This window comes from Pecten maximus, chromosome 18 (genome assembly GCF_902652985.1).
Source record: "Pecten maximus chromosome 18, xPecMax1.1, whole genome shotgun sequence".
Classification (NCBI taxonomy): domain Eukaryota; kingdom Metazoa; phylum Mollusca; class Bivalvia; order Pectinida; family Pectinidae; genus Pecten; species Pecten maximus.
The window spans coordinates 23,144,606-23,171,441 of NC_047032.1; the positions used below are offsets into that span (position 1 = coordinate 23,144,606).

Sequence of the window (26,836 nt, forward strand, 5' to 3'; positions counted from 1 at the left end):
CCCTTACCTGTTCTTTATATCATCAACATGCTGTCCGACCTTGTGCTCTGTATAAATCTTGTTTACCAGACATGTGGTATGGAGTCATCATGTGTTGATAACTGTTATATTACAATATGGTCTATCAAATGTTATCCCCATGGCAAATTCGTGATGTATATAGTGTACTATGTCTTACCGTACACAATCCTTTGGGGGTACATTCAGCAAATTGCGTCAAAGTATCTTCGTCGCGTACAGGGTTCATGTCTATTATCTAGTAGCTTGTCATAACACACTTAGTCCATATTGATTTTGTTAACTTTTCAAAGATTTTCAGGTGGGAGTTATATCCCTTCCATCATTTTTCTGTTTAATGTTGACCAGAAAGAAAGAAAATGAAACAGTGTTCCAAATGAGTTCAATTTAAAACTTTAAATTCGATTGAACAAAGAAACGTAGGATAATAAATAAATGGCAGATTGAAAAAAACATCTTTTATATTTGCGTTATGTACTTTAAACACGGAATCCAATCTAGATTTGAGGGCCAAGACAATACATGATTTGTCATTTTACAATTTGAAAACTCCGTCGAGATTTTTATATATGTATAGTGAATAGAATATCGAAGCTTTAACATAACAACATAAAAGGTCAATGATAATTGTAGATGAAATCTAAGAGGAATGGTGTTATTTACAATGATTTTAGGTTCAAATTCAAATTATTTCACATGTATGTTCAGTTGAACATATTGAGGGCTTTTGCTATGCAGTTCATAAGCTCCAGTGACCTACTAGTGCAACTTTGAAGTGTTAGCACCAACTAATAGTGTTTCAATACACTATATTTGTCTTGAAAAAAAATGTAAATTCAAGCTAATTTCGCGCTGGGGGCATTCCGCTTAATTATCAAAGATGTAATTGTAGTTTATCTATATTGTTCTCCATGGCAATTATTGTTGGTGAGCTAATTCATCGTTCCACTAATCTGTTTAAATTGGTTTACGTTGAAGTTTGAATACGTCAAATTAAGAACGTTTACTTTACGTCGTACTGTAAGAAGTGCATTTTTTAATTCATCCTTGGTTATCATTATATATGCGCATAAGGAAATAACAACAATCCATCCATGAGGTGTTTTATATATTGTACATATAAAGCAATAATAAACAGATAGTAATGAATAAACTGAAAATCAAAAATAGCATAAGAGTAAGCCAATGTTAAGTTTAACAAGACAATTGTGAAATGTGGAGGAATATTATGTCTTCAGAATGTCATATCACACAAATTGAATATCAGATACTGACTTCATGGTAGAAAATTGCGCTGCGTCACTAAACAGTAGGTAAACACATGCAAGCTTCCTTTAAATCTATTTGCATTTTCCACGTGTGCTTTAAACTTGGAGTCATGCCTTGGAAGTTAAACAATATCCACCTATTGTGGTAGAAAATATTGTATCATTATTCCTCTTCAAATCGTATTGTTTTACAAAATCACTGACACAATTCCTAACAGAAAAATTATGACTCACAGAAAAAAAAGAATAAAACAATTTTTATAAAAGCCATATATATCAAATAGTTTTACATCTTTATGGGCATCAAAATAGGAAATCAAGTGATATCAGTGATATTTTATTAGCTTACACATCAATGCTATGGTGCATTTCATCAGAAACAACTTGATACACTTGCTGTTAAGCTATTTGTAAATCAAAACAAAACAAGAAATATCTTTAAAAAAGATAAACGGCATAGTTTTAATGCTGCTGGTGAATTAATAAACTAATGCGTTGCAGGACGGATAACAAAATTATATCAGTTTCAATCATTTTTGGTGATAATAGCTACGACTACGACTACGGAATATAATTTTATTAATGTGTCATTTGAAAAGATACATCCACTTATTCAGTTTACATTCAATCTTAACTTTGTTTCGTTTTTAACTTCATATCTGCATTTTGCCTTTACCGCTACATTGACCAATCACATACTTCATCTTTACCAGGAACGCCACCTGTCGCGTCATATCCGGGACCAAAAGAATATTATACGGCTATGCCGAAAAATGCATGTTTTAGCAATAGCTAATCTGTATCATATATGGCAGTAAATAACCTTGCCGTATTGCCATATTTGTTTTGACTAGATGAGCCTTTATAATTTGTATCAACACTTTTTTTATTTTCACATTTCAATAATTGAAATGCCTCTGTGTATGCCATATTTGTGTAGTACTATTTAGAGCAGTCATTTGTAGTTGAAAGCCAGAACAAATTAAGTGTTTATGTGTACTTAAAGTCAAATCGGTCAAACGAATGACCCTATGGTGCGCTTTAGACACTCCCGAGTTTAACAGCGTGGCTACTTTGCAGGTTTCATTATTTGTGTGACAAAGAATAATTACCTGCTCCACCTTACCACAAAGAAACCCAACAGAAGAAACTTGATCTTAAGAAATTACATGTCGAAACAAACATTTTGGTAAATATATGGGACCAGATTCCTAACGCACAATTTCGCAGATATAGTATTCGGTAAACCCGGTACAGACACAATCATGCATCTTAAAGTTGTCCGCCTTTTAGTACATCCGCAGGTCTGTGATCCTCCGTCTGGTTCTCCGCTAGCCCATGACCTTACGGACGTATCGACTAGCTCGTTGTTGCTGAGGAAAACCCATTCGTTCTTTTCGTTCCTCTTGCGTCCGGTATATATGAAGTAACTGTTTGCTGGAAATATCAAGTAAAATATTATGTATCCAAATGTTTAATCAACTATGATACAAAAATGTCACATGCTGTTTATATGTACTGATTATGTATTCTTATTTTTGCGTCATACATCTTACGTCCGGGGTATATTACATTAAAACATTCTCGGAGATTGCCTTTTTTGTACAACTTCAACGTCCCATGGGCAGCTACGGTGGCTTGATGGATGGCATTCCCTGTGTGAAAGATGCACGAGTATGATGAATGTGGTTTACTTTGGGGCAGCGGTATGGTCGTTTTTACTCTTCTCTTATAGCGCAGACTAGCTGAAGTATATACTATTGAAGATTCCCGGCAGAATATATCAACTGGTCACATTACAGAGCGTATACTGATATCGAGCGAACCACCTCCCAAAAATGCCCTGCATGTAGGGCGAAATAACCTGCGGCCCCTTTGTATGATCGTATGAGGCGGCTAAATTTAGAATTTGATTATTTTTATCACTTTCCGAACAACCCTGGGCTTCCTAATGTCTTTCTTGACACTGCCGCACTTTTGGCCTTTAGCTGAGCGTTCCTCCCTCTGAGGAAGGTTTTAATCTCCAAAACGGCTTGAAATTCAAAATTTGACACGAGGGACTTCTTAAAGAATTAATGCTCTTTGACGTCAGTGATAAAGTAAGAGGGAAATTCCATCGAGGTTTTATAGACGTTACAACACTTTATGAATTTAAACAGTATCACTGAAATGTTACCAGATAAAAGTATACAGTGGATGTGAATACAAATCGGATGACAGATAAATGGAATATCCCCCTAACGGAACAGAAAACATGAGCATTGTTTTGCTTCGATGCTATATAACATGTAAAGTTATTGATAGGAACTGACTGGATTTCAATGGCGCAGTTGTTACACTCTTTGATACTGGAGACGACGATTTCTTGTTATTGATTACGATATAAGAACACTTTTAAAATATGGTTTACTCACCAACACGATAAGGCAGGTTACTCATTATAAATCGAGCTTCCTCGTCCGACTTTATCTCGACAAGGTTTGCTCCCTTGGCATTGCACCGACTCTGCAGTTGAAACGGAAAAAAACTTGGACAAATATAACATTTGAACAATCGATGTTTTGGTGTATGTAGGGGGGATAACGATTAAATGGATTTGATTTCAACTATATTATCCAAATTTTTGCCAAATTATTGCGAAGTTCCCAACACACTTAAACATGTTTTCGCGTGCGTGGTGATAAATGATGATACATTCAGGATTTGAGTTAGATTTGGCATTGTATGACAGCCGTGACGTCATCGGTGAGTCACCGAAACGGATCATTGACAGGGGCCGCGGTGGCCGAGTGGATAAGGTGTCCCGACACTTTATCACTAGCCCTCCTACCTCTGGGTTGCGAGTTCGAAACCTACGTGGGGCAGTTGCCAGGTACTGACCGTAGGCCGGTGGTTTTTCTCCGGGTACTCCGGCTTTCCTCCACCTTCAAAACCTGGCACGTCCTTAAATGACCCTGGCTGGTAATAGGACGTTAAACAAAAACAACCAAGGTATCATTGACATCATTACTACTTACTATTGCTGTAGCCCACTCTGTTTGCTCGGTATGACTGGCGACATAGTAACACTTTTCCGGAGATGTGATCCAGTCATCGTCACAGACTCGGGGAGTAACTGTAGTAGTGGTGGCGGTAGTCGTACGTGCAGTTCTGGCTAAAAATAGATTCATGTAGTTAACGCTGGTATCAATACAACAGAACAATTAAAATATTTCAAAATAAACACTGTTCGCGTCGGTAGGATATATTACATCATTCGGGTGATAATCTTTACACCTTCCTTATAAAGATCTAGTAAATAACTGATTCTTAAGGGACTGTTTAGTCGAGTATTGACATATTAGCATGTCTTGGCCAGAAGGTGACTGTTTTCAAAATACAAAATGTAATGTAAAAAAACCGAACCTTTGCATCCGAACTTTAAATCTAAAAAAACAAACACACAAAAACAAAAACAAAACAGTAAAGTTGCATATTCGCAACTTTGAGGGGATTTTTCCTAAATAGAAAACAAATATCAAGTTTGTTTTATATGGTCAAAATATTTATTGTACGTGTTTTTAAGATAAATCATTTTGACTAACCCAAAGTTTCGCAGATGTAAAAGACACTATATCCTGTACAGAGACAGTCCCACATTATGAAGTTATCTTCCTTTTTGGTACATCCGCACGTCTCTTGGACCCCTCCATCTGGCTCTCCGTCACCCCATGACCGCACAGATGTATCGACTCTCTCGTCATTACTAAGGAAAACCCACGCGCCTCCTTGATTCCTCCTACGTCCTGTATATATGTAGTCAGCGGATGCTGAAAATGATCAATCAAATGCATATTTGTCATTAGTAAATAATAAGCACGTGTAATTATCATGTTATAAAATGCAATGTTCTTCCTTAAATTTTGACCAAATTGAGGCCGAATATTAGTGGATTGAATACTGGTACGTAAAATGTCTACCTACGGATTTGTTTTAGATTTGTTATAATATTTGAGTCATTTGAGTTAATAGAATGATCTTTGTTTAACAGTAGAAATATACGTTATCAATTTATTTTTGTTAAAAAATACCTTTTTAAAATTGTTCTTTTTCCTATATGAATTTTATTGATTTGCTTTTATGAAACAATCGAGCATGTTATAACTAATATAACTGACTGTCTGTTGTTGTATTATAAGCTTTATCATGATTTACATACAAACACGTGCCGGCAAATTGCGCATCATGAACCAGGCTTCCTCATCCGTGCGGAACTCTACTAGTTTTGCTCCCTTGGCAGTACATCGGTCCTGCGATAAGTAAATATCCTCTACTGAACTTCAAATAATTTAGTCTGGAAAGGCGTTTTTCAAAATGGCTGATTAAGCTATGTCCATTGTACATGTTTACGGAAAGTTGGTGATTAAAAAACAAAGTGTTGCCATACCCACAGGTCCAAAAGATTGTCCATTTGTTTCAACATGAGGTTGTTCCTATCAAATATTTCATCAGAAAAACGTAATTTTACTTTCTTATCTTTTATTTTTAATTTAATTTATTCTACATGTTTTTTGTATTCCGGATAGTAAGTTCCGGAAACTAAAAATCCGGGTCCTATTTAGCACACGCCTTAAACTGGTAGGTCACGTGATCACATAGAAAAAAAAACTGTAAACAGAGGAAATTTTCACACGTTAATTCAAAAATTAGATTGTCCTCCTCGTCCCCTACTCGTTCTGGCCACCTTAGATTAGATTAGGTTAAAATATATCAAGGCTTATCGGCATTTTTAAGTAGGGTCAGTATCCACCATCTTTTGGACAATATTTTAGGCAAGATGGCGGCGGCGTTACTGTGAATATCCCCATTTTTTGGACTGTTGCGTTTTCAGATAGGGCGATTTTAGAATGAATATCCCCATCTTTTGGACAATTTTTTTATATTCAGGATATATCTGTATATGTTCAGGCATATTTTGATTATTGGCATTTAAACTAATAAATGCTCAATTTCGTAATGTATGTATTGGTATTTGTGGGTTTTTTGTTTACATACTTTTAATTATGTCCAAAACATAGCAGAAGATTACCTGTGTGCAGTCTAATATTTCCATTAACATACCACGAAGGTATAACCTTGTTTATTCTATTCTTATGATGTATTATCTTTATAAAATAGCATTTACACTGACCACATTGATTGTATAGTATACCCTATTCTAATACTTGTAGTCAAGGACACCACATCAGCCCCTCGATTGTTATCGCTAAAACCTTTGAATAAAGAGACTACTGATACTATTGCAACGCCTCAATTTTAAACAATGACCAAAACAAGTGATAGCTTTGAAAGTAAAGTTGCAATCACATAAAAGAAAACAATATTTACATATGGTTTTTTTTTTCTTCAAACTAAAATGCTCAATTATTTGTATCGGAATTGTTGCCTTGATGGCCGAGAGGTAAAGCAGCTAGAAGTACCGGGGTCCAATTCCAATTGACTTTGCTGTTAAATCTTTCTTATTTGCTTGTATACTAGTACATCGTTACTTTTAAAATACATTTTACATATTATTAAGATAATATCTTCTGATAGTTGGGAGCACTAAAACAGCCTACCTCTCAGCTATATCGCTAAATGGTGCTGTCATTGTCGTTTTTGTAAATTTCTCATTTCTGCGTAGGCACATGCCTGTTTCCACGTTTTACCCTGGTTACTGCATAGCCAATGCCTTGTTAGTAGTATCAACATGTTCGTATGTAAGATACACCACTCTCAGAAATAACCTACAGCACAGGGTTCTAATTGAAGCACATTGATGAGAAATGCTTCTGCCATCTTATCTTGTACAATTTTTGCCCTGGAACATTAGAACATAATGTAGCAGTACACCAAATTAGTTTGAAATTAAGATAAAACGTTTTAATGAAAATGTATTCGTCAGAATCATATACTTTACGAACAAAGGAATAGTTAGCATCCTGAAAATAGCGAATATCAATACACTCACAATGGCTTTAGCCCAATCCGTTTTCTCATGAGAGGTAGAAACATAGTAACACTTTCCCCCTGGTGACATGATCCAGCCATCGTCACAGACGAGTGCTTGTGTGTTGGTGGTTGTACTGGCTAGAAATAGAGTAATAGTCGATTATGAAAAAAGCAGCATACCTGTAAGATAAGAGGTTTTAATCATTCCTTGATTTATGTTTAAACATATCAGATTTAGTCTTGAGGAATCTTCAATCAATCCGTTTTGTGTTCGCTTATTTGTTATTATTGATATTAATATAAATGCAAATAAACGTTCACTTAAGCATTGATGTCATTTTTTTTAGTTTCATCGCGGTATGAAAAAAAAATGTTTTCAAACTGTATGAAACTAAAACATAATTGACATCAATGCTTATAATTAATTTTTGAATCCAAATTAAAACATGGTTTATGTACAATTGAAGTGATCTTATAAGGGATTCGTTTTCACAAATCAATACGCAATGACATTGGTCGTATTGTGACGTCTTATATTTCGCGCCATTTTCGGATTTTTTCATAGATTATGAAAACAAGTCTCAACCAATCAGAAAGAAGCATTCTGCGTACAAACACTGGACAATTAATTATATATTGTTGGACCAGTTTTTTAATGAAAATATGAATTGGTATAAGAAAATACCTATTACCACCCTAAATAGGAGCGCGATCGTATCGTTAGGGATGTTATTGATACATTTTAACGATTGTGGCCTGCTTTTATACCTAGTTATATCACACGGTCCGTTTCTATGAACATATGAATACTAAATATTTTTAACAATTCAGCATTAATAAGAGTAAATAATTCTTGATGAAAAAAGAAACAAGGGAAAAAACAGAAACCAATAAGAAATGTGAAGAATAACGACAAAAAATGCTGTTAAATGTTTCGTTCCACTATGTCGTTCATTAGTGTATTCGTGTAAAGTATACATTGTTGTATATATAGGAGTTTACACAACGAGTGGTTGTTGAATAACGGATTTATTTCACTCGGGTAAGTTATTTTTTTAAAGTTACAAAAGACACAAGTTTTAGCGAGTAACTTTTAGAAAAAAACTTATGAGCACGAAATAAATTCCATATCCAAAAACCACGGGTCGTGTGACTTGTTTTTACCACATTAATAACCACATTAATATTCACTTGACTCAAAGGGAAACGTGACCATGTCTTATTTCGCGTATGCAAATAAGGTGTACAGGTGATGGTAATAGCAATCACAGCTCGTGTCAAAGTACAAATTTTTAACCAATCAAATGACTGGAAGATCATATTCCACTAGTGGAATTTAACATACATATATCCAACAGTCAGCACATTTAGACAATGGCTATAGAGTGGAATAACACAGCGCATTGTGGTAGAAAGTTTTAATTTCTACATTACGATGACGTCACATTGTTTTAAGGTTCCATGTTGTGTCTGCACTGTCTGAAACAAATGCTGCAGTTTTGTGTTTTTGTTAGATATTAATGTTGGAATGGATGAGATATAGTACAGCAACATCAAACAACGCATCAAGCAAGAATAAGTGTAGTTTTACTACAATTACACATGAGATTTCTATTTTCACTTTGTCACCGCATTCCTGGTCGCCGTTGAGATATGTTACCATGACAACTATGGATACTGTGGCTAACTACTATATAGAATTTACCAACTTGTACATACTGTATAACTGAAAACGCTCTGCACGATAACCGTGTCTTTTGATATATGTTTTTCAATGTTTGTTTCAAAAATGATAGCACTGAAGAATTCTGATATCGGATGCTGAACATTAACATCTGTAGCTCTTTTTCAAAAATCGCAACCTTGTATAAAATACAACAACAAAACATGAAAAACTGATAAAATTATGTTTTAGATGGAATATCAATTCATTAAAGTCTACTTCGCTGGGATTTCTGTGACAAATTGGCTACATCGTAACATTATGAAGCCAAAATATTTTACTTTAGCATTTTGACCTTGAAAGACCGCCATGATACAAAAGATGTTGTTTACTTTCACTTTAAAGGTGTACTGAAGAAAAACAAAAGTGTAAACTTGGAAACATATTAAGGGAAAAACAAACTGCGAATGAACAAGTAACACTGTTAATATTGCTGGATCGTACAAATATCTCACATCTGTAAACTATTAACATTTCTATCCAAACAACATATACTTGACATGTTCACGTCTCTAGTGTTGGACAGATTTTATGAACAGTGAAAGGTTACCGTGGCGTGAGAATAAGGCAACAAAGAAGAAAACCAAGATTTCTAAACCTCGGATAATATGATAAAGAGGCTTATGTTTCAGTCTGTTTAGTATGAATTTTAATTTTAATCTTTTTGTTGCGAACCCTAATGCCACGATTCATTTGAATCCTTCATAATGATTAAATTGGTTTAAATATACACATTTACTGCATTTACGTACTATTAATGATCTCATCTTAAACCAAAGCATTATATTATTAGTAATTAGATTAATAGACTTTCGTATATCATACCCATAAAGTTTCCCAAAGTGTAGTTATAAAGCTGGAAATCCAATACTCCTTTTAAAACACAGAAGTCTGTTCAATTATAAACATGAAAAAAATGGCTATTATTGTAATGATAATGCTAATCGAAATTCTTCCGACTACATACATGTAGCTGGCTCATATCTAACTTACTCAACATCTGTGTAAGGGTATAGCCTTGTAACTTACCATGGCTGACTCCGTCGCCCAACAGTTCTCGTAATTCTATCTGTTCAGCTTTTAAGATTCGAATTTCATTCTCAAACCCAGATAAGATTTTTGAGAAGTCTCCAAGTCCGTTGGATATCGATCGTTTGAATTCAATAATTTCAGTTTCGTTACAATGACACTGATAGTCGGAATCTGTCATTCTGTCAACAGCATCGACCCTCCTTTGTAGCTGACATACTTTATCACTTAAATTGAAATACGTTCCGTTTAAAAGATCAACAATTGCACTTGTTAAACTTTTCCTCCTCGTATTTCTCCAGCAAAACAGTTTTGTCTGAAAATACTTCATCGTACTTTGAAATAAAAACCAAAACAACGAAAAGTACACACGTGTTCATCATTGTACCGGTTCGTGGATATGTGCACGTCGAGTGATATAAGCTTCCATCAGATGGTTTTAATAAAATCCTGGTCATATGACATCCCCAAAACGCATAAAAACAAAAACAAATTAGAAAAATAATCTTAAAATTTAAAAATGTAATAATTTACCAAAAGAAAATGACAGCTCACCGGCTTTACGAAGGTAAAATCTATATACACAAAGTGTCATTTCTACCTTTAGAGTTAATTTTTCATGTAATGTTATGTAGTTGAAAGGTTAATATTTCGCGGTTGGGCCAGTCGGACTTAGTTAGTGGGTATTACGTATCGCGCAACCACGCTTAGCCAACATTCTACAGTAAACACTTCCATACATGTATATGAATAGATGTGTATTTTCTATAGTTTTGTTTTTATATATAAATAGGTATTCCTTTCCCACTATAGTGGATCGCCCTTCTATGCGTTCGATTGTATGTATAGATACTGTAGGTAGGTATTTTCCGCTTTAGTGCGCCCCCACCCCCACCACCTCCTTCCCGAAAATATCACTCCCCATAATATAGGCCTCATACAAAAAGATCGAATTGAAACATTTTAAAGCCTTTTCATCTTTTCATTCTTCAATTTGACATTGAGTTGAAAATCACCTCATGACAAGAGGTGTAAAATTATTTCAAGGTTTAGTTAAATTTCCCCATTCATCGTTACTAAAAGGATATCCGCAACATTAGAACAAAATCCCATTGGTTCTGGCTAGAATTTTTATAACAGTGTTCCTGTTTGCGTCGATTATATGTTTTCGACACATAGGCAATATCTAACACTTCTTTCAGTTGGGTTTATGTAATAACACCTGAAACATCCTAGATCGTCAAATACTAGACGAAATACAATAGCAACTTAACACCATGTTATTCAAATCGCTAGCGTTTAGTTAGAATACCATGGTAACGAACACTGGCGTTTAGTTACAATACCATGGTAACAAACATTGACGTTTAGTTACAATACCATAGTCAGGAACACTGGCGTTTAGTTACAATACCATGGTAACGAACATTGACGTTTAGTTACAATAACATGGTAACGAACATTGACGTTTAGTTACAATACCATGGTAACTAACATTAGCGTTTAGTTATAATACCATGGTAACGAACATTGACGTTTAGTTACAATACCATGGTCAGGAACACTGGCGTTTAGTTACAATACCATGGTAACGAACATTGACGTTTAGTTACAATGCCATGTTAACGAACATTGACGTTTACTTACAATACCATGGTAACGAACATTGACGTTTAGTTACAATACCATGGTAACGAACATTGACGTTTAGTTACAATACCATGGTAACGAACATTGACGTTTAGTTACAATACCATGGTAACTAACATCAGCGTTTAGTTATAATACCATGGTAACGAACATTGACGTTAAAGTACAAAGCCATGGTATTGAATAGTGACGTTTAGTTACAATGCCATGGTAACGAATATTGACGTTAGTTGCAATACCATGGTAACGAACATTGACGTTTAGTTGCAATACCACGGTAAGGAACATTTGCGTTTGCTTGCAATGCCATGGTAACTAACATTGAAGTTTAGTTGTAATACCATGGTAATGAACATTATTTTAAAGAAAAACATCAATCGGAGCTATGTTTATAGTGTTCACCTTCGTAAAAGTTTGCATATCAGCTCAGAATTCAAAATGGGTGTTATTTGAATGGAGATAGTCTGGTTGTTTCCTACCACTATAAATCAATACACGCTTTATTTGCTATCGATTTCGTTTTTAAAAATCATGAACACAAAAGAAGATAAGACAAATGTTCGACTAGAAACTGGAGGGCTGAAACCGACTCAATTTTCTTAGAATAACTAGGGACACCGTTACACTGTTGTGATCCAGCCTTTGTCAAAGACTCGTGGTGTGACTGTATATGTTTTTGTCGTAATAATAATGCTTATTGAATTAATGTCGACTATGCTTATCAACAAAAGTATGACATATGAAAAATAGACATAATGCAAAAGAAAGAAACAAATCAATAAACGTACAGGAAAGCATCTTTTGTATTATTGACACTAGCTATGAGAACCTACGTTGTCTTCAGGTAATGACAAGTTATTATAAAGAGAACCAGGTCGGTTTACACTGTAAAACAGCCAAATAGACTCATCACAATGATCGAATATATGTAATGCTACCCCTCTAACAACAAACATAAGTTTTAAGAGTGGATGTCAGCAAGCATCGAGCAATTTTGGCAAAATATGGAAAGTGTCAAAATTACCAAAATGCTTCAAATTTACATATGTTGGTCTAAATGTAATATCATGCAAGGAAATAGGTATCAAGTATCAAAGTGATCACCGTTGCCATGGAAACCGACAAGTCTTTAAAAAAAAACAATCAGACTCAGTGGGATATTACAATATTTAAAGAAATTAATTTATTATAAATTTCTGGTGTTACATTTTTTTACTTTTTTAAGTGTATAGTTACTTAGTGCATATCATATAATAATTTTAGACTGAAAAGTATAACATCTATCAAGACTTTTAGCCTGTAAAATAGAATTGTCCCATATACTACCTATTTAAATAAGGATATCAGGTGATAAAAGTATTGCTATTTTTTTTCCTAATCATTTGCCAGCCAGTTTTTCTTTTGATTATAATGCAACATTAAGTACAGGAAATATAATGTATAATCATTAGCTTCATCGAGGTTGTAGATTGTAAAAAAAGAGGATTTGGTATTACTACCATTAAATCTAAGCTATTGAGAGGGACGAGTTATCTCCCCTGTTGAAACTCTTTGGGGAAAGGTACAAAAAGTTCATTGTTTACATGGAAAGATGGATACCACAGTTCACAGCATTCTAGACAGTTATGGTAATTGAAAAGGCATGAACTTCTTTTTAGACATGGAAATCGGTTAGAATAATGTTTGTATGGAATTTCCCTTCGATGGTATACTAGAAATACAGTGAAATTGTAAGGAGATTGCTACCCAGCAGTAATCAGTAAAAGTTCCTAATTCTAAAAAATAAGGCACATGTTTTTTAAATATATGTAACAACCAGTTATTCCTGTAATATTAACTATACAAAAGTATACATAATTGTGATCTGTACAATATTTTCAATTATAATACAGTTGTTAAAAATTAGTAAACTTATTCTTCTCTGTTTTTCAGACCTGTGAAAACCATGGTAACCACACAAAAAAAAAAAAATAAAGAAATCACAAATTAAGGGCAAAATAACCTGCGCATATTTTTTCGGATAGCTATTTCAAAATCTAACATATTCATCCCAGTAACAGAATTAAAATTGTTTTGACATACAATGTATGTTCATTTGAATAGTAGGATTATCTGCAAACGAAGAGTTATTATAAACAAAATGTGCCAGAAATGGCTGACATCTTCTAATCATTGGTGTCTAAGAAGAGGTACATGGAACACATATTGAATATGGTTGAATTTGACTGCAAAGTAATAAAACATATTTACCCAAACTATTAATTTTCACACCCAATAGGGTTTTACAGACTGCAGGAACCAAATTCACTCAGAGGAAAGGATGTGTACAGATATTTTAATTGCTTATTTTTTTAATACCAAGAGATGTACATGTCGCATGATAGACATACAATTTGCAGAGGTATTTCGCCTGTAAATGGATACTGTCATACATAAATATGGACTCAGGAGGTAGAGTCAGGGATTATGTTCTGGGTATTCAGCAGGAATGCTTTTCTGTTTTATATTGTTATATACACTTATAAATTTGGAATGTTCAAAATATACACTTATAAATTTGGAATGTTCAAAATTCAACCAAAAGTACTTCTACAGCAATTCAAATTAACAATCACTGATAACTATTTTATTAAGCTTCTTTATACTTTTTTTTAGTACTTTTATCACCGAATGATAATGTTGACCTTGACTTTAAGGTCAAATGCCAAATTAATGTGAATTTCTGTCCAGTGACCACTGATTACTAAACAATACTTTAGTTTTTGACACATTTGCGGTATATCTCAGATAAAATCACTTTATATTTCATATGATATTGGGTTTTACTCTAATTACAGGATAATGAATGTCTTTTCCATCTCTAAACAAAAACCAATACTTCACAACCATGGATGCAGCCATTACAATAAAAACTATCATGCCTGAAATCCATTCACATTACTTTTTTTTCGTATACAAGGTCCGAGGTCCTTAATGGTCACCAGAGTTTTGCAATATTTTAGTTTATTGAACCCTTTTGGACTCCACCCATTAGCCAAGGGGGTCGTCAGGCTAAACATGTACATACCATCAAGCTGTCATCCAAAGCTGATAATGTTAACCATTACCAAGTTAGAATGAATTTCAATAGAAATCAAACAAATGATAGTAAAACATGTGATTTTCCTATATAAACTATAGTAAATATTACCCCTCCTCAGGGGTAAAGGTGAGACTCAAGGGTCATGAAATTCATAACTTTGGTTAAGTACCTCAGACACTTTCACCTATGAAGAGTCTTTGATTCTACCCTATTTCTGTCTTGAGAATTTTTTTTTTAATTTTAGTTGATTTGACCCTTTTCGATTAAGTTTCTCAGGCCCCTGGGGGGGGGGGGGGGGGTGACCATATATAATTCACAATTTTGTTGGACCTTTGATCATGAAAGGTTCCTGTCAAATTTCATTGAATTTGGTTTGGCAGTTTTGGAGAAGTGGAAAATGTAGCTTGTTTACTGTTGGAAGACGGACAAGGACAGGCAAAAGGCGATTAGAATAAATGTAGGTCACTAGAGACTTTGTCTCAGGTGACCTAAAAATAAAGTGTGGTATACCTCATTACCTCATTAAGGCAAGGACACGATATTTTGAAGTTGAAAGCCATACTATATAGGTATACTTTGTCATTACTTATACTGTTTCTGGGGAAAGGGTGGAGAAACAGAGTATGCATGGCCAGAAATCCACTGAGAAGTTGTTCAGAAAGGGGATAACTCTTATACAATTATCACAAAGGTGACTTGTGTCTTTAATACCCCAGTAGGCCTAATTTGTCAACATTATAAAGTCTGTAGAAGAAATCAACCTTACATCTCAATTTAGTTAAGTTACAGTCATTAGGAACAAAAATCTACAGCAACTCTCATAATGACACTTTTGATTTCAGCTTTGTGTTCTTTCATTTTCTTCTATGCTAAGTATTACTATTTTTTGTTAATATCTGACAACTTCAATATTTTTGGTGACCATATCAAAATGTGTCAAAGTAAAAATTCTTTAAGTGTTCAACATTGAATCAGTGAAAGAAGAGTTCATTTCTTTGATTCAAAATTATTACAAAAAAGAACTGTAAGTGCATTTTCTCTAATTAAATAAGTGGTTGTCATGGCAACCAAAATGCAAATAAACCTCTTTTTTTAAATTTCATAATAATTGTATCATTGAAAATGTCCATTCATTACTTCTTTTTAAGGAGATGAGTTAAAATGTGGTTAAAAAGTTCAATTTATATATATATACATTGTTTTGTGAGAAAAAATGTGCGGAAAATGTCAGAAATCATGAAAAAATGGGAAAATTTGAATCATTATACCAAAAGCGCCTCTAAGTTGCCAGCCAATTTTATTTCTTAAACTTACCCTGTAGACATCTAATGAAAAGAAAACCATATGCAATACTCCATATATGGTTGTAGATTCCAACTAAGGTCAACCAAACTTTGTCATATTTTGATATTTTTTCGGTTAGAAATTCCTTGCTGTATTCAGGTTACCATAGCAACAGTTTGTAAATATTGCCAATTATATTTTTTTTAATCAAATGATTAAGGGGGGTCACCATTATTAAATTTTGGCTGTAAATACTTTAATCTCACGGTTATTTAGGATTCAGAGATACTCTAAATTCTAAAAAAAAAAATGATGTAGTCGATGTGTTATTTGAGCCCGTAACTAGGGAAGTCATATTGCTTGGATACGGAACCACAGACATGATTGAAATTCTATTTTTGTTATTCATATCCACCAATTATAACATAATTTAACATTTAAGGTCACTTGTTCTAAAATCTATTTTTTTCACTTTCCAACTAATGCTCGATGCTTGCTGACATCCACTCTTAAATACTTTGAAATAATGCAATCTTCATCATTGGTCAATAGTTTTCTTTTGGTTGATCTGGCGACATAGTGGTTACACACTTACCTTTATGTTCTCCTTCGTTCCTCATACGTACATAAATTATTTAATTTCTAAACATTTTGATTGAAATAAGAACACAAGACTGAAACTCTTCTAACTCTATAATTAGCATCTGTGATTGTTACATTGGTAATAGTTAAGTTGGATGTACATACATATGAAATGATAACATGAAATTAGTCTGAACCTCAAAACCACAAACTAATTTTCTGGAAAACATGACGTATAAATTGAAATAATGAAGCACGTCCAGTGACCACTTAAGACCACGCCTTTACAAGTCCACACACTGAAAGTCCTCTGGCGCGATCCCAAGTAAATCCTGGTGAGAAATTGTTCAAGTACAAATAACAATCAGATTCTACAACAGAAATATTATAATTAGCTACTTGAATAATATGCGTAACAGTCAAATTTAACAACTTTTACTTACAACTTAACCTATTCCTTAAAAAAACAAATGAGAAACAACAAAAAATGCAAAATATTGTACGTCCGCTGTGTTCGGTAACAATCTCGTCGATGACGTATACAGGTAACAACTATATACAGGTAAGGACCTACAATATCCTCACTCTGCACGTGCAAACACACCCCGCCCGACTTTACATAACTAAAATATAACGAAACGAAATTTATTTCACCTAGGTGGTCGGGGTTCTATTTTTTGATCGGTCCTGAAAAGGAATTGGGTCAGCTGCCCAATTAGTTGGATACTTCGGCGTCCTCTCACAGTAAAAACCCTCGCGTGCTTCATCTAAGCCAACCAAATTGATTAATATAAGTTGAAAAAGTAATTATGATCGATTGAAAACACTACAGGATGTTGTTAATTTTCATACAATACTGAAAGTTGCATAATTTACGTTTTTACTACCAAAAACTTATAAATTTATTGATCTTTGAAATTCAAAGTGAATAAATAATTAATTGTATTCAAAAGAAAGTTTATTGTACCCCGCCTCTATATTTAGTATATAAAAATCGATTTTATAAGCGAGCATTTTAGGAAACAGATTTTAATTGTTTTTATTTTGTTGGTTTTAGTTAGAAATATGTCGATACTGGATATTTACGTGTTGACGTATGTGGGAATGAGCACGTGAAATATACATGTAGTTTTCTGTCAGATTTGGTTTTTACGTCTGTAAGTGAAAACTTGCTTTGATATTGCCACTTTATGAATTCTACGTCTCCACGCGAAATGACCACGTTTAAAGTATGAATCTAATTACTGTAAACGTACATATTTTAGCGGTAATTTTATTTTAGCGCTTTTCGCGCTAGAAGCCTTGCGCTAAATTATGATTGCGCTAATTACTTTTTCTACGTTCTATTTCTATAGAAAGTTCTGTTGATGCGCTAATTCATCATTGCGTTAACTGGCTAAAATCTGCAAATGCGCTAAAATTTGATTGCGCTAAAATAAATACGTTTACAGTATATTAACGCTGAATTACCAAAAATGAATTAAGATACAGTGTAGATGGAAATCCAAGGCGGAACGATATCGTCAGAATGACAAGATAGATTCCGTATAAGTCTGCCCGAGGTAATAATACTGTGTGAACGAAAACGTGCTAAAACTAAACAGTGACATGATCGGCCGCAAAAAGAGAAGTAATACGACACATACGGAAGCACTATGTATCTTGATGAAATATCATCAAAGAGAAAATAGAGGAGCTTTCATCCTACTTGGTGCCTTACGTACTTTTCGGTTTCTGTATACCCACACTATTATTTAAATGTTTATACCTCAATAACGGCTTAATGGGAAAAAAACACTTTCGATAAAATCACTTAATTTGATAAACATTTGATCCTCATTTTCGATACAACCACTCTTTTTATGAGTATCGTCCTTCAGCGCTGAAGGCGTAAGTTCACACTTGATTAATTATGAAACAACATCACAGTTTGAGTACTAGATACGTTATGAGCCTCAACTGCCTCCCATTGTAAAACAGACTGCCTTGGAAATTTAGATTCCTGCCTATGCGTTTGTATTTTTATCATTGGACATTTTGCTTAGGTATGCATATTTAGTGTTATGCACGTAAAACATCACATCAGGTACTATGTCTGAAATCAGCACAACATGGAAGAGTTTAAAACACGTGATTTGATAATGACCTCCCGAAATCACAAACTATTCAAATCGTTATAACAGGTAAAAAGGAAGTTGTACCAGCAAGCATGTCTAAAGGTACAACGTTCTGTGGGCTTCGTAAAAGTAAAGATGAAGGCACCACTGTTTTTGACGGATATATATTTTGTAGTTTAATTCAGGCAGAATCTCTGAATGATTTGTTATAGTGTGTTATGAAAAAGATGGAGCTTTATACTTTGCTTTGATGTCTCACATCAATCACCTCGATAACTAAACTTTCTCAATATAACGCATACTCCCAAGTAGTTCGCATACAATTCTTGAAATTAACATTCACATCAACTAATTTTAACCGTGATAGTAAGCATAATCAAACTAAATGAGAAACAGAATCAGTCACTTGGCTCTTCTACTTTCATTTTCTATTTGACAGCTAACAGGAGATCACAATTCAAAAGTATATTCCTGTTAACAGTGGCTTGTTAACCACACATTTTATACTATTTTCATGCCGTTATTGTTTTCGGCAGAAGATGACTACCGCTCTATCTCGCAGATATAAAAGAGGCTATTTCTTGTACAGAAGCAGTCATGCATCAGAAAGTCATCTGACGTTCGAGTACATCCACATTCCTGGTTACTTCCACCATTCGGTTCCCCTCTAGCCCACGACCTTACCGTGGCATCAACTTTCTCGGCGTTGCTGACAAAAACCCAGATGTTTGCGTCGTTTCTGATTCGACCGGTATACACTACATCTGTGCTTCCTGCAGATTTTAAACATATGCAAATCATTATCATTGTAGAAGCTCTGTTTAAATCAGAACTACGACAAGTCAAATGCATAAAAAATGATTTAATTTGAATTATTGCTTTGATTAAAATATTATTTATTTGTTCATTCTTATAAATATTCTTATTCTCATTCTTATAACTAGGACAAGGCACAAGTTTTCACAGCATCGAAATGCCTTGTCCCAAAAAATTAATTATGATGCCCTGAAGATTCTGTTTTTTCCCATTTTACCAATAGATTAAAGGGGAATACCAGCACGCAAAAATAACAGAATTCTAACTCATGACAAAGCAACGACTCCTAATCACAGATGGAAAAGTAAGTTCCAATACGATCATAATGTCGACCATAAGTACCAATGGAAATCCATTGTCACAATGAACACAAATGGTAAATATATAAACAAAATCTGTCCCAAAAGGTTAGCATACTGCCAAGTTTTTTCATCTTTCTTAAAGTAGGCAAAAATTCACGATTAAGGCTAGCTGGTCTGTAAATCCTCATTAGTATTGACAAAACACTGGGTTTTTTTTTTAATATTTAGCCTGGCTGTCAATGTACGCCAACGTCGCCGAAGCCTAACGATATAGCAATGACTCCCCTGGAATTTGTCATGGCGAGGTAAAAGTACCATATTTCTATTAAAACAACAAAAACATAAATTACTCACCTACACGGCTCGGCAGATTTTCCATTATGAATCGGGATTCTTCGTCCGTTTTGATCTCAACCAGAATTGCCCCCTTCGACTTGCAACGGCTCTGAAACAAAGATAAGCAAATACGTTTGATTTTGACATAAAACCTGTCATGTCTTTTATTAAGTTCTCTTATGATAATTCGCAAGGAATGTATATCATATATATAAAACAGGTACCGGTTGCAGTTTATTGTATTGTGTAATTCGAAGAAAATAATGCTGCACATTGTCATGCTTCTCTAGTGCACCTTCCGCTTTACTGAATACAAAATTCAACGGGTTTCGGGCAACAATTCCTTGCTTATATAAGATCTCTCTGCACCTTATATCTGATGGAAAAGCAGAATTATGTTAACGGATATAAGGCTGCTGTAAAAATGATTATCTCGAGTATCAATGAAATAGTTTATATAAATTTCTTTTAATCAATATTATTACATTTCCCAGTTATAGTGATGATATAATCATAGCTGTTGATGAATTAGAACGGTGTTTCGTTTTACTGTTCTCATGGCGAATTAATAACACTTCTTATCCCAGCCTACTATTTTTCCTTTTCAGTATTTCGGTGATATTAAAAGTTATGTATTCAGGCGGAGAGCCGGGATTAATAAAACAAAAACAAATAAAAGTCCAAGTGAAGTATCAGTCGGGACAGTTTCTAGTATTGCATGTGTACAATTGCGTCAGAGCTGAGAAATCCGTTGATAATGTAGAAACTGACATTTTACACGAAGTAATACTGGTACAATATGCTGGTCCTTTCACATTCATAAATTTTCTACTAATTGAAATGATAGCAACATGTCTTTGCCTTCAAAGAAAGTACACTAACAATTTAATAAATTTAACCATATAAACGCTTTTTTTCTGTCATAAATGAAATTAACTTTAAATCCGATCGTGATGAAAAATGATAATATACTCCCTAATGAATTATCATTAATTATTCCATAATAAATTAAGAAAATGATTGACATACTTGAAATTTTGCCTCGAAGAATTATCAAAACAGTAATACGACTTACAATAGCTGTAGCCCATTCCGTTTTCTCGGAATAAGTGGACACATAGTAGCACTTGTCCGGGGATGTGATCCAGCCATCGTAACAGTTTCTTGGTTCTGTGGTAGGTTCGGGGGTGGTCATAGTAGAAGCAGTTGCTTTAAATAGAATAGTAGTGTTTCATATTACACGACAATCCATTAAATCATAACTACTTAGAGATGCTAAAAAAATTAATCAAAGCATTATCTTATTTCGTTGATTATTGATAAATAAGTTTAGCGAGCATTTAAATGTAATTTAAAAAGCCTCTGATGTATAGATTGAAGTGCTTTTAAGATGATCAATCTTCTAAATCCAAGGTGTCACCGTTGACATTTATGTCATCTGTTTCATGGTAAATCAGAGGTAACATCAATCGTAATGAAAGCCTGCATATTAATCATGTTTATATCACGTGAAAGTATTCAGTTAAGTGATAAGGCAATGTGGTACCAAACAAAAGACCAACACTTGACATTTATCTATTGTTTATTTATTTTTGGAGTGAAGTCTTGGTATATATGAATGTATTCAACCTTTATTTTTTATTTTTTTTTTATTCTGGCATGACAGTTTACAATACAATACCTGTATATGTGGAGCGAAGTCATGATATTTGAAAAAATCTTTTTAATATTGTCATATTTTCGTTTCGTCGGCTCTAAATCAAAATATTGTAATGGAACTAGCATTCACCGATCTTGGGTAGGTGATTAGATATAGCAGTTAAAGGGAATGACTTCATTACCGAAACAACAAATTCATTACCGGAATGTTCTCCAAAACAAGACAAAAGTTTACCATAAAAACTACACCACGGATGTAATTTTAAAACGCCTGTATTATTTTGCTAAAATGAATCAGTTATCTGTTATCGATGGCTTTGAAAGAAATAGAGAAAATTTTCATTTCTTTCATAAAAAAAGTTCATTTCACAGTTATATTTATGTTATTAACCTTTTTATACATGTTTTTAGTTAATTCTGGTGAGATAACGGTATCAGATAACTAACGCAAATTCTCGCAGATATAGAAGAGATGATATCCAGTGCAGAAGCAATCTAACATCAGGAAGTCGTCGGACTTCCGGGTACATCCACAGGTCTGCGTTCCATCTGGCTGTCCGCTACTCCATGACCTCTCGGACGTATCGACTCCCTCGTCGTTACTGAGAAAAACCCATCGGCCAGCATCATCGCTCTTACGTCCAGTATAGACTATGCTAATTGTTGCTGAAAATAACAAATCACATACGTGAGTATCGTGAGGAAAAAGTAAAATATGTGTGATTTCACAGCGATAAAACTAATTGCTGTTCTTTGAATTGGAAGTACAAGGTACGATCATTGAACATTGATGCAGAATGTATTATATTCGAGTAGAACATGATAATTACTATTAAGATTTATTTCTTAATCTTTTTCAGAAAGACATTATTTGCGAATTGCAAGATTTCTGAGGGACCAAAAAAGGTTTCACTACGTGTCTCACTCTCAACCCGCGTTTAAAAGTAGTGTTAAGTTGTTATTGAATTACTGCTACTGCTCAATTCTTAAATAAACGACATAATGGATTCTCTGGGCATAAAGACACTCTGGAAAATCTAATGATTAATCATGCACACACATTTTTTTTTTATTTCGAGAGTGGTAAAGTGAGACATTCCACCCTCTACTACATAACAATTTATCATTTCGAGACAATTTCATTAAAGATGTAAGTGACTTGAATGACGGCTTTTTTCGCTTTACATGCTCGTTTCTATTTTTAATAACAAAGTATGGTTTACATACAAACACGTTCCGGTAGATTGCGCATCACAAATTGTGCTTCCTCATCTGTTTTAAACTCCACTAGCTTTGCCCCCATGTCTCTACATCGATTCTGCGGAAAGGAAAAATAACTATGATAAACTGTACCGCTACTATTTACGGCGCCAAAGCCAGACATTTTAAACAAATTTAAAAACGTAAACTGTGTTTACAGTTAAGCGTACCTGGTAGTTCATTTGCCACTACTCTAGTTGTCATTATAGATTTGATAGATAATTCCGATAGATTTATCATTCATATCGAGAGATGATCAATATCAAGCAACTTACAATAGCTGTAGCCCATTCCGTTTTCTCTGAAGTAGTGGAGACATAGTAACACTTTTTCCCAGGTGACAGAATCCAGCCATCTTCACAGACCAGTTCTGACGTGGGGGTAGACATTGTAACTGTAAAGATGATAAGGTTTAAAGTATATGAACTGGTCAAGTTAATTGAATTGTTCAATAGATAATGATTATTAAATATCAAAGAAACAACTACAGCAGAAAAATTTACTGTATAAGACCAAATGCACGAACTGGGGGGAACGAAAGAGGAAGAAAACATTATGTTGGTTTCCTCACAAGTCTGGACATATGCAATAATTAGCTATATAGTAACTCTAGGGAGACAAAGCAGTATATCGCTAACAGACTTTGCTTTATCCATTCAACAATGGCTGTCTCATAATGTTCTTCGCATTAAATGTAATTCTACAAAAATACATGTGGCGAAAAAATGGGATCCCCGGTCAAAAAACAGATAAAATATAACCAAGGGGCAAAACCTTTCAGAAAGATAGTAACATTTCAGTGCCGTTTAGTGAAACACAGCTACATAATTATCAGGATACAAAGTTCCAAAGATTTCGTTTTAAAAATCTAGAATATTTGCGTAGTAACAAAAGATGGACGTACGGACGATTTCGAGTTTTTTTTGTTTTTTTTTTTGTGACTTGTCGGATGCATGTCACAAGTTTGATTTTTAAGACGAATATCTCTTTTAATTTCCGTTCATACCGCCACTAAACATACATCTGCGCACTAATATTTAATGGCGAATCCCGGGTAAAACCAAATTTGCGATTATTTTCTCCTTTAGGCGACGCCGATCTTTTGACGGAATGAATCACAAATCACCCCACAACTACCTCTGTGTGAATACAGACGGAAAACGCCATACCATAATAATTCGGTCAAATTTGGACGGACGTATAAAAAGTGAAATGTAAGATAAGATCCCGGGCTACTACACACTACGTGTACTACCATATCTACCCTATCATAATACGCTGGTTTATGTAGAGGATCGAATGATAAGTCATGTATAATGTTCGGCTCCGTTTTTATGTAATTTTATGGATAATAAGACTTCGTGTCATGAGAAAAACACAAGCTATTCACTATATACAATGTTTCTTCTTCTCAGATTCAGATAATATGGAGAGATACGTCTTAGAAAACGCTATGCAATATAACCAATCAATAATAAATAAGACAACAGCATGCACAAATCTCTTTGCATTCTGTATAACCCAGAACCTCCGAACACTAGCAAGATGCTCTAATAATTGAGCTACCTGGTCAACTCGGTTTAGTTCCGCTACAAAAGAACCGACCATACCAGCAATATTGGAAAGACTGTAAAGGTGTGTATTTCAAAATTAGGTTATATGCAGGATCGGACCTTTGTCATATTGGCTATTTACAGTACAGGTTTAAAAGTAAAAAGACGAACCAATCAAGAAACATGTACAATGTAGCCCTTTCAAATATTCCACCGATTCGTCACACATGCGCAATCATTGTTTTTTGTTGTGGGTTTCAGGAGAAGATCATTCTTCATATACCTTTGTTGAAAGTATTTGAGATATTTTATAAAGTTGATTAGATTGTATATAAGATAAATATATGGTATATGACACTACACTTAAGATATCGTATATAATTTGCTTTAGTACCGGATTATCATTGTTCAATGATTTAATAACTACCCGCTTTTTCCTAGTTGTGCCGTTTCATTCCCCGTTTGTGGGACATGTGTGTTAATACAATTTGTGGCTGACCTACACACACATTTATTTCAGTTTCGTGTTTTGATCCTCTTAGCATTATTGAATCGATCTATAAAGGGAACATATACTTTTCAAATTAATAAGCATTATCCATATTATTACATCATTCAAATGCATTATTATCTTACTCTAAATATTATGAAAACAGGACCTTACCGTCGATGTCCCCTCCGTCTAGTATCAAACGTAAACCTTCCTGCTCATTTTCCAAAATGCGAAGATCATTTTCAAAGCCAGACAGGATTTTTGAGATACCTTTAAGTTCATTGGATATTGATCGTTTGAACTCTAGAACCGCTTCTTTGTAACATTCAGACTGATTGTCGACATCTGTCATTCCTTCAATAGTATCGACTCTCTTTTGTAACTGACACACTGTCTCGTTTAGATTGAAATAAGTTCCGTTCAAAAGACCAACACCTTCACTTGTTAAACCTTTCCCTCGTATTTCTCCAATGACACCTTGTTGTCTGAAAATACTTCTGTGTACTTTGATATGAAAACCACAAAAGCAAAATGTACACACGTCTTCATCTTTCTAAAGCCCTTCTTGGTGTGTACGCGTCGAAGTAGGTAAATCTAATTCCCATGTGGTTATAATCAAAATCCGGGTCATGTATTATCTCAGAAACCAAACACATCGATATTATATTTCTATGAGATGAATAACAATACTGAAAATTTGACAGTTTTACTACCTCATAAAATATATATACGTCAAGTGTTTATTTCGACCGTGGAGATAGCTTTACATCTACCATGTATACAGGGCTCGGGAAAAACAAATTTAAATACTGAAAATAACGTTATAACCGGATTAAAAAGGGTATATCAATTAATTATTTAATTAATTAATTAAATCAAAATCAATACTTTTGAAACTTACAAAAATCCACTTAAAAAACAAAACGTAGGCCAGGTCCCGCTGCACAAAAATGTAAAATAAAATATAAACAAATATTTTTTTCTTAAAACATATGTTTATATCTGGTAGATCTTTAAACATGTAAATATCTGTAATGACTTGGCCGAAAAAAATAGTTTATGACTTTCTACATTCAAGTTCAAGAAAAAGGAAGTAATAAAGTTGTATGAGGCGCGTACGTTGCAATTGTCTTAAATGCGCCTTTATTACAGAAAAAAGATAACAGGAATATTGTCCAGCATAATGCCCAGGAATATTGTCCAGCATGATGCCGTATAATTTGGTGTCACTGTATTATATTATTGTGAACAGGGAAATAATTTTTACAAAATACAAGAAATATCAATTTAAATCATCTTATTTTGATGATAAGATGAAATAGTTTCTTGCATCATCTAGATGGTACATACATCACGCTACTTCCACCGTGTAGGCGATACATACATTACGCTATTACTGCCCTCAGGAAATTACATACATTACGTTATTACAACCCTCAGGACTTTACATACATTACGTTATTACCACCCTCGGGACTTTACATACATTACACTATTACCACCCTCAGGACTTTACATACATTACACTATTACCACCCTCGGGACTTTACATACATTACACTATTATCACCCTCAGGACTTTACATACATTACACTATTACAACCCTCAGGACTTTACATACATTACGCTATTACCACCCTCAGGACTTTACATACATTACACTATTACCACCCTCGGGACTTTACATACATTA

At 34.2% G+C, this 26,836-nt stretch overlaps 2 protein-coding genes across 3 annotated transcripts; both read right to left on the reverse strand.

Moving 5' to 3' along the window:
• Positions 1–2,272: 2,272 nt before the first annotated feature.
• LOC117316153 lies at positions 2,273–12,805 on the reverse strand. Its single transcript, XM_033870662.1, is given in 8 exon segments — positions 2,273–2,577; positions 2,580–2,723; positions 3,701–3,791; positions 4,304–4,440; positions 4,871–5,095; positions 5,485–5,575; positions 7,276–7,394; positions 10,009–12,805. Coding segments are annotated over 8 exon segments (1,218 nt in total). The 5' UTR covers positions 10,340–12,805; the 3' UTR covers positions 2,273–2,497.
• Positions 12,806–16,704: 3,899 nt separating this feature from the next.
• Positions 16,705–25,761, reverse strand: LOC117316155. Of its 2 annotated transcripts, XM_033870666.1 has the most exons (8): positions 25,314–25,761; positions 23,372–23,490; positions 23,064–23,154; positions 22,284–22,502; positions 21,253–21,386; positions 20,196–20,286; positions 19,408–19,496; positions 16,705–17,373 (listed from the first exon to the last, which is right to left on the reverse strand). In XM_033870666.1, the coding sequence occupies exons 1-8, from the start codon at positions 25,492–25,494 to the stop codon at positions 17,257–17,259; spliced, it is 1,041 nt and encodes a 346-aa protein (XP_033726557.1). In that variant the 5' UTR covers positions 25,495–25,761; the 3' UTR covers positions 16,705–17,256. The 2 variants fall into 2 exon arrangements, with proteins under 2 accessions (XP_033726557.1, XP_033726556.1); XM_033870665.1 differs by lacking the exons at positions 16,705–17,373; positions 25,314–25,761 and having other exon boundaries at positions 18,060–19,496; positions 23,372–23,697.
• Positions 25,762–26,836: the final 1,075 nt, after the last annotated feature.